This window comes from Solanum tuberosum, unplaced genomic scaffold, assembly GCF_000226075.1.
Source record: "Solanum tuberosum cultivar DM 1-3 516 R44 unplaced genomic scaffold, SolTub_3.0 scf00135, whole genome shotgun sequence".
Classification (NCBI taxonomy): Eukaryota; Viridiplantae; Streptophyta; class Magnoliopsida; order Solanales; family Solanaceae; genus Solanum; species Solanum tuberosum.
Window position 1 is genome coordinate 3,367 of NW_006239059.1, and position 9,102 is coordinate 12,468.

The following is a 9,102-nucleotide window of genomic DNA, read 5'->3' on the forward strand; positions in this document are numbered from 1 at the left end:
GGTTTTGGCGGCGGCGGTGCCCGCGGCTGCAGCGGCTGCAGCTGCTGCTGCTGCAGCAGCAGCCGGATTTGATGGAGGAGATGGATTGGACTGTGATGGACTCTCCTCTGAGACTAATTGAGGTTTCTTTTGCTGTGTTTGTTGAGAATTGACATGGGTAAGCAGGGCCTTAATCTGATTTCCGGTCATCGTTTCCTGCTCAAGCAATGCATTGGCAAGCGCATGAAGCTCTTTGATATGGGTGGTGAGAATCATTTTCGCATTGTTGTAAGCCCTTCCAAGTAATTCTCTTACTTCCTTCTCAATGAGAAGCCTCGTTTCAGTGCTCATACTCTTCCCATTATCATCATAGTTGTGGGTGACAAGCCCCACTTCTTTGCTCATACCAAACTTTGTAACCATGGCCCTGGCTAGATTGGTTGCTTGCTGGAGATCGCTAGAAGGACCAGAAGTTACTTCACTTTCTCCAAAAATGAGCTCTTCCGCAACTCGTCCACCCATGCAAACATCAAGCCGAGCAAGCATCTGCTTACGGGACATACTAGTCTCATCCTTCTCTGGCAATTGAGCAACCATACCAAGAGCCATTCCACGTGGAACAATGGTTGCCTTGTGCACTGGAAGAGCCCCATCTGTATGAATAGCCACAAGAGCATGGCCACCTTCATGGTAGGCTGTAAGCTTTCTTGTCTCTTTGGATATGAAAGCTGATTTGCGCTCACTTCCCATCATGATCTTGTCCTTAGCATACTCTAGATCAGCCAAGCTTACAGCTTTAGCACCTTCCATTGCAGCCTTCACAGCAGCAATGTTAACCAAATTGGCAAGGTCAGCCCCGGAAAACCCAGGAGTCCCCCTAGCAATGATCATAAGGTCGACATCATCTGCTTTCACTACCTGCCAGACAGGAAACGTTTTTGACAGAGATTAGAAATGATGCTAAGTAAAACCCTTGAAAATTGCAGTTGCACCTGCAGTTAACAATCCAGCTGAGAAAGATGGTCAAATGAACCATGCATGGTGGAAACAAAGGAATGTTTTGAGGCTACCAACTCCAGTTTGACATGGTAGCAAAGTTCTTATAAGATTAAACCCACATAAATATAGCTGCTGCTAAACAGTGATGTCAAAGTAAAATGTGATGGATAAAAAATGCCACAAGGGAAGATATGTACAATGAACCTTCACGAGTAGGCAACTCAATTGTACCAGGTCAGACTAATTCCAAAGGCATCTTGTCTTCAAATACTTCAATCAACTCACAGTATAGGTCAATAAAACTAGATTCATCAATAGAAAAAAGGATGCAAGACAATGTGTACATGCATAACACATTTCTTGTTTAAAATGCTAGCAGAGATATAGTCATAAAGAAAATCCGTCAGCTATTAGAAAAACATAAGAATAGCTGTGTATCACTACAAATAGTTCATGAGAGCAATGACCTAGAAACTACAGGATCTATAGAGATGCCCCATTGTCCAGAAACAATACCTTTGACATGTGAGATTCCAGGATCTGCTTCCGACCTTCAACATCAGGATTTGGTACAACAATGTTGCGATCAAATCGTCCAGGTCTCACCAGTGCCTTATCCAATGACTCTGGGAAGTTAGTGGCCGCAATCACAATGATTCCATCATTTTGTTTGAAGCCATCCAGCTCAACAAGCAACTGATTCAAAGTCATCCTCATATATTGCTGGTCCTTTGGGTTACGGCTTCCTCCAATGGCATCAATTTCATCAATGAATATAATGCAGGGTGATCGTTTCTTAGCAGCTGCAAAAAGGTCTCTTACTCTTCGGGCTCCAACACCCACAAACATTTCTTCAAACTCACTACCACTGCATGAGAAAAAGGGAACCCCAGCTTCTCCAGATATAGCTCTTGCCAACATGGTCTTACCGGTTCCAGGAGGACCAACAAGTAGCACACCCTTTGGGAGTTTGCCACCAAGACGAGTGAATCGCTGCAAATGTCAAAATAAGGAACTGTAAAAACATCTACCTCACAGTATTAAAACAAATCATTGGAAAAGCTCCAATCAAGACTGAGCCAAAAGGTCAATGTGTAACAAACACAAAGGAGAATTAAGGGAAACATATAAGATTTAAAAAGATATTGACACAATTTAGTCATAATGCAATTACCAACCAAAGTAGAAAGTCATATACTAGCAACAGAACAAAAACTTTGGTATATTGCTATGTGAGTGTGAGTCAAAAATCAGAATTGTCACCAACTTCCCTTTCAGAAAAGTTGACAAAAGGTGAACCGGAGAGGTTGGAAAGCCTTCTTATACTAGTTTATCTCCTCTTTTACGCCCCAAGGGTATTGTCGCTCAGACTGATAATAAATGAAATTAAAAGATACAGGAATTTACCAGCAGAAATGTGATCATGATGGTGCTTCTAATTTGAATTAGGTAGGTCCCAATCAGTAAAATTGGTCATACTTGTTTTTGGTATTGGATAAAAGTTTTTTAATAAATATAATGCAACTGTCAAACTAACCAATTAATTTGATTCTCACCCAAGTCCTCACATGGCTCAGCTATGTGGCAGACCAACTTGTTCAACTCCCAAGCAGATACTACCAAATACTACTACTAATTAACTGAAAGCTACCAAATAACCAAAAACATTAACTGAAAGCTGTCAACCTACAAAGGATGGTCCGCTCTAGCTTGCATGCACCTCAACTAATCCATTGGGTACTTGTGTGCACCTCCCAGCAATACAAGTATTGATTAAGTCTGTCCCCAAAGCTTAGACAAATGGGAATTCACCTAACATTTTTGCTTTATTTAACTTAAAGTTGATCAAGGCAAGTGACAAACCTAAATCACGAAAATCCCACCTTTGAAACACTTGGACACTGCTCTCAACTAATGAATTAGAGCACGTGGAGCCATTTCCTTATATGTTTTTCATGTCAATAAAAAAAAGACTAATTAGTTCTCGTCCACCACGTCCTATAGGGATCACTGAATCAATAGCAATAGGCTCAGTTTAAAGAGTACATGGAACGATACAAAATAATATCAAGGGCGGTAATCAGAATGGGAGTCATTTTGGCTGACACCAGATAATCCGATAAAAAGGCGGTACCAGTCATGGTCCAGATTTTACCTATGGAGAACAGGCAGAGACAATCAACCCTCTTTTTTTATATTGAGAGTGGACAGATCAGATACGCAAAAAAATTATCAACCTAGGGGAAATTAGGTGGGTGATGCCAGGAGGTATATTGGATGTGCTAAATAGTTGGAGCAGAGATGTGCATGTAACCATTCAGAAAGAGAGATGAAGAATCGTCCCAGCATGCATTTGGTGGACTGTTTGGAGAAAAAGGAATCAGAGATGCTTTGAGACAAACACAGCAGTATTCAGAAGTTGAAGATGAAATGATTAGCCCCTTCATTATTTTGGTGTAAACAAAATATTTAGTGGAAGCTGAAGATAATTTTCGATGTTCTAGACAGTATGCAACAAGCCATACAGATAGGAAGTTTACTAGTATTCTATTTTACTTTGGGGGACTACGCTGCTTGTGTAGTATACTTGTTTATACATTAAATTACCATTCTTAAAAATAAAAAATAAAAAGAATTAGGGGTCATTTTTCAGATAACTGAATTTTTTAGTATTCAACCATGTGAAAATCCAATTGACGAATTGAATGATGAGAAGCAACGTATTAACTCAAGGGAAATAACCCTTATAATCGTTTTGTCAGTTCTTCTATCCTTCATTTCCCCCCAATACCTAACATATAGGGATATAACTGACAAATGATAAGACTTTTAGAAGCTTTTCCACACAACGAGGGGAGGAAGTGCTTGCTGCCAATCTGCATGTTCATTTTTCACAAGAAAAAGGAAAAATGTACAGTTAGTACATATAACTAACAAAAGATGATTGATGTTCTCAGGTCAGTGTTGTCAAAGGCACGCTTAAGCCCTGAAGCGAGGCTCAAAATGTGATGAGCGCTTCGTGTCGCTTTATGTGCGCTTCAATGTCATTATCAAGGTTCTAAGCCATATTTTTCTTTGTCAATGAGCCTCTTTTGAAAAGTTGACACTAAACAATTGATATGTCACTTTATCTTAATCTTTTTTCAATTTCTTTGTTCATATATTTGTCATTCATGTTTATAATTATTAGTCTTGGACTAAACAAATATATTTGTATTTTTTTCTCCCTTTACGCCTTTTTTCATTAAAGCCCATGCTTTATTTGCACTTTGTGCTTAAAGCCCCAACGGACCTTAGAGCTTTTTGGTGCTTTTCGCCTTTGATAACACTGCCTCAGGTTACACATATCCTTGTCAGGTTCTCAGGTCATTTCCATCATCATTGAACTTTTGGTGGGAAAGGGCAGATCAAATTAAAAGAGATATACTTGGGCCCTGCATTTCCAATCTCAGACGTAATGTCAAGAGCAATATCAGACCTTCCAGCATTACTTTTACTGACAGACATGGACTTCAACACAAATGATAAAATTTGTTATTTAGTTTCGACGCTGACAGGAGAATATATTGCTCTGGTGGTTACTGAATAAGCCTCCCATACTAACTCACCTTAGGGTCTCGGAGATAGTGAACAATTTCTTCCAACTCCCCTTTCGCCTCATCAACACCCTTAACGTCAGCAAATCTTGTATTGGTTTCCATGGTCGGCTGCACTTCCTCATTTAGACCAAGTCCTGAGGCAGCTAACATCATTAACAAGAAGAGAATTTTTATAGACAAATCATATAACCTCAACGAAGACCAAGAAAAAACTACAGAGCTTCGATACCTTTGCTGATTCCTCTATCTTCAATGAGTGCACCAACACCTGAAATCAAGAGAAAGGCCAATCCAAGAGCCCGGAAAGTACGCCACAACTGTTCTTTGAAATGACCCCCTTCAACAGCCACCATATGTATAGGAGCATTAGGAGTACCAAGAGCACCATCCTTTGTAGCTTTGCCAACATTCCTAAAAGCTGAAAGAGCTCCTATATTTGCTTCTTCTGCATGAGAGCTAGCTGTACCGCTAATCCCTGAAAGACCACTAGTCAGACACTAATTAGTTTATCTCCTATCAACTTATCAGAAGCCCCAAAATCAAGAATGTAAAGTAACTGATTCTCAAAGCCAAGCCAAATCAACAGTCCAAGCTAACGAGAGATAAGACTCTCTTATTAGGTCTCACCTCTCTGCAATGTTCGGAGCAGCTCACTTTCATCTAATCTATCAACCTTAACCAGTGCCTTAACATACTCAGAGAGTGCTGCTGGATTAGAATGAAGTGAAGCTTGGCCTTCAAACAATCTTATGACTGCCTCTGGTTCATTCTTATGATATAGCTCTCTCAGATATGCTGCATCAGTAGCTTCTTCCGATTCACGTACCCGCCGGGATAGGCTGCCAACATAACTTGACCGAAACCTTCCCTTGGCTCTTCCAGCTCCATGTACTGCACAAAGGAACACACTAGAGGATTAACAACATACTCTGCCAAGATGCCAGTAAGGTAATAATAAAATAGAAAGAGAATTTATCCGCTCTGCCAAGATGTCAGTAAGGTAATAATAATTTAGAAAGAGAATTTATCACATAACTGTACATCTCCTACAACAAAATGCAACCAAAAGTCGACACAAACATTCAGAAAGGTGATACAAAAATGATTAAACCAGAAGAAGCCAGAAACTTCTTTAGGACTTAAAAACTTTTAACTTGCAACATTTAAGGTACATTTTACTCATTCAAGAAACTGTCAGAAGGTCTAAATGTCAGCTATTCGTCTGCAATTTGCCAAAAAATGTAGAGGCTAACATGTTAGGTGATGAATTCTTCATTCATTCAAAGGCTCAAAAGACTTGGAAGTATGGAAAAAGGTGATCGCACAGAACTAAAGAGATTGCTAGTTTCACCTTCATAAAGCACTTTTTTTGTTGATAAAGTAAGGTATTTCATTTACAAAGGGGCATCAAGAAGATGCATAGTTTACAAAGCACATTACTCATAAATTGCTTTTCAACTTTCTCTTGTAAGCACAAGAAAAATCTTATGAAGTAAAATCTAGGGAACGTCAACACTATGAAACCTACTTATCAGAAAATGGACAAAATTTTGAAATCATAATTGGATTTCAAGTGCAAAATCAAAATTCTTCTCAGCAACATGCAACTAAAGAGATCAACACTGTAGAGGGATTTCACCAGAATTCTCACTTCTCAATTACTGGGTATTACCAATTATTACTTTTAAAATAAGTATGAGCAGTCTATCAATGATGTGTGACTCATTATAGGGATAGGACAGTGCCTTTAGAGTTCATTATGTAAATATGGTTTCAGTACATGGGTTGTACTGATTTAAAGAAATAGAAACAGTTACCAATCTCAAAAAATAAGTATGAGCAGCAAGAAATCTTTAAGTGAAAGCAGTTTGCGCAGGGTGATATAAGGTAAAAACTTTTTTTTTTAATTGGTGTCCAGATCCGGACCAGCTTGAGCGCACCTCGACTAATTTCACGGGATACCTGCCACCTCCCACCAGAGCATGGGAAGAAATCACCTAGTGCTTTCTGTCTCTGCTGGGACTTGAACCTAAGACCTCATGGTTCTCACCCACTTCATTGACCACTAGGCAACCTCAATAAGAGAACTACATCCCTTTCATACATAATCCCTTTCATACATACGTTAGCCACATCGGGATCCTTTGCTACTCTTCTACCTACCAACATTGTCAACTATCTATGCCACTCTTCTACCTACCAACGTTGTCAACTATCCATGCCACTCTTCTACCTACCAACATTGTCAACTATGTCTTCATTATTAAAGTTGCTCACTTTTTGACCTCAAATACCGTCTGCTCTTTTCACATTCTACTGTAGTACATTGTGTGCTGCCACTTAATACTAAATCTGCTATCCTCGAGGCTTTCCTTGAAGACTTTTTTTTTATGACAAGGGAAACCCATCGCCGCTACCCTTTGGGTGTGCACAGGATAAAAACTCCGCTCCTATGCAATAGCTCGCAAACCACACAGAAAAGGTAACCCGCACTAGGCAAGCCCTGTGCGACGAGCTTGACCCATTTTTCCTTGAAGACTCTTAATTGGGTACATTTTTTGTTCACTTTGGTATTGGTTTAAGAATTATACCAACTCTGAATATAAAAGCCAAAACCTTTTCTTGATTGCTTTTGCCTCGCTAGTAGAACCCAATCTAGTATGGTGTACTGTAGAGAACATTTATCAGTGTTTGGATCTATGGCGTTCTAGACATTGTAGGTATGACCATAGTGCAGTCTAAAATAATATAGAGGCTCGACCCTTTGTTGATACCAGAAACATCTAGGTGAAAATTATGTACAAATAACAAGCAATATTTCCATGAAGCCAACCATGCCATTTTTTTTTTAATATTTGTCAACCATCAAACACTATTATCTCTACAAGAAGGAAACACGCCTCTCACTTCGTGAATACAAAATCTTTAAAGCATACCTCCACCTCCAATCGCCTTTCTAGACGTAAGATAGGTTCTATTGAGAAAATTGCTTAGCTGCCTCAATTGAGGTTGCTGCCTTTCAACCTGTATAATAAAAGTAAATTAAATGCATAACAGAGGAGAGAGCAAGGAGAAAAAAAAATTATACTAAGAAGAAGACTGAACAAATATAAAAATACCAGTATTAGGGTTTTTATAACCGAACACACCAAGAAATCTCCAATTATAATTAAACCCAAGAAAAATCACATAAACCAAATGAAAGAAAGATTACATCTTTGAAAGAAAGATCTGATAAAAGTGAAAAGAAGAGACCTGTGTGAGAAGGCGCATTAGAGCCATCTCTAAGCAAGAAAGATTGATCTTTTCTTGAACCCCTTTTCACTTTTTCCTCAAAAACTACTTCCTCTTCTTCTCTATCTAGTTTCTTGATGCTTCTACTACGAATTTTTTTGGTGATCGAAAATTAGGGAGGCAGGGGAAACTGGTAAAGGAAGGTTGATTTTTATTTTTTCTTCCTGGAGAAATACTTTTTAAATATTTATTCTACTGTTTGATAAAAAAATATTTGGAGGTGCTAACTTGTTCACCGTGCGTCAAAGAGCACCTCTACAGTCTATTTACATTTTACTTTACCCGTATAGAAACGACGGGAAGTTGTCATCTCTTTTTCGACGTATTTGTTTCTGGTCGAGGATAATATAGACTCTCAAAATTTTATTGGTATTGCATAAATTGGATCAAAAGAAGTAACAAATATTATTTGAAAGTGACGTAAGAAGTACTATAAATCAATATTTTAAAAGGTGGGGATGTGAGGTGGGAAATTTTACTTAGCATGGGCGATCTTTAAATTTTAATTTACAATATAGTAAAATAATATAATATTTTAAAATGGGCAAATTACAGAAATCACATACTTTTAAGGGAAAATTACAATTTATACCTTAAAAGTTTATAATTACAGAAATCCCTCAAACGGATACAATAATATAAGCGTTGATACATTAATCTGATGCGCGAGATACATTAATCGTTAAGTAAGATACATTACATTTTATACATGATACACTAATCTGATGCGCGAGATACATTACATTTTATACATGATACACTAATCTGATGCGCGAGATACATTACATTTTATACATGATACACTAATCTGATGCGCGAGATACAATTTTATACATGATACACTATCTGATGCGCGAGATACACTAATCTGATGCGCTGATACATTAATCTGATGTACGAGATACATTAATCCGATGCGTGAAAATGAGGGATTTTAGAAATTTGTAAAACTTATAGGGGATAATGGTAATAAGTAAACTAAAAGGTGGGATTTCTGTAATTAATCCTTTTAAAATTATAAAAATACATCAATAGTTTTAAAGTAATTACAAACATTATTAAGAAAAGGGAAAATTGTATATAATAGCAAATTATTAAATCAAATTAAATGCTATAAACATAGTTTGATTTAATTGTACCTCATAGCAAACTATTGTTATTTCGCCTCTCTCCTGGTGAATCTCGTTCGCCTCTCTCGCTTTTATACAAACGCAAATGTATAAAATGCGTT

General features: G+C 38.0%; 1 protein-coding gene across 2 annotated transcripts in view; it reads right to left on the reverse strand.

Moving 5' to 3' along the window:
- Positions 1 to 8,070, reverse strand: part of LOC102591239 (ATP-dependent zinc metalloprotease FTSH 4, mitochondrial-like) — an 8,636-nt gene extending 566 nt beyond the window's left edge. Inside the window, exons 1-7 of one of the 2 annotated variants that reach the window (XM_015310541.1) lie at positions 7,833 to 8,070; positions 7,514 to 7,601; positions 5,205 to 5,468; positions 4,807 to 5,052; positions 4,587 to 4,711; positions 1,495 to 1,971; positions 40 to 897 (exon numbers count right to left, since the gene is read on the reverse strand). In XM_015310541.1, coding sequence (XP_015166027.1) covers positions 40 to 897; positions 1,495 to 1,971; positions 4,587 to 4,711; positions 4,807 to 5,052; positions 5,205 to 5,468; positions 7,514 to 7,601; positions 7,833 to 7,859 — 2,085 coding nt within the window. In that variant the 5' untranslated portion in view covers positions 7,860 to 8,070. Of the gene's footprint in view, positions 1 to 39; positions 898 to 1,494; positions 1,972 to 4,586; positions 4,721 to 4,806; positions 5,053 to 5,204; positions 5,469 to 7,513; positions 7,602 to 7,832 lie in introns of both variants that reach the window. The other variant, XM_015310540.1, reaches the window with a different exon arrangement.
- Between the last annotated feature and the right edge of the window lie 1,032 nt (positions 8,071 to 9,102).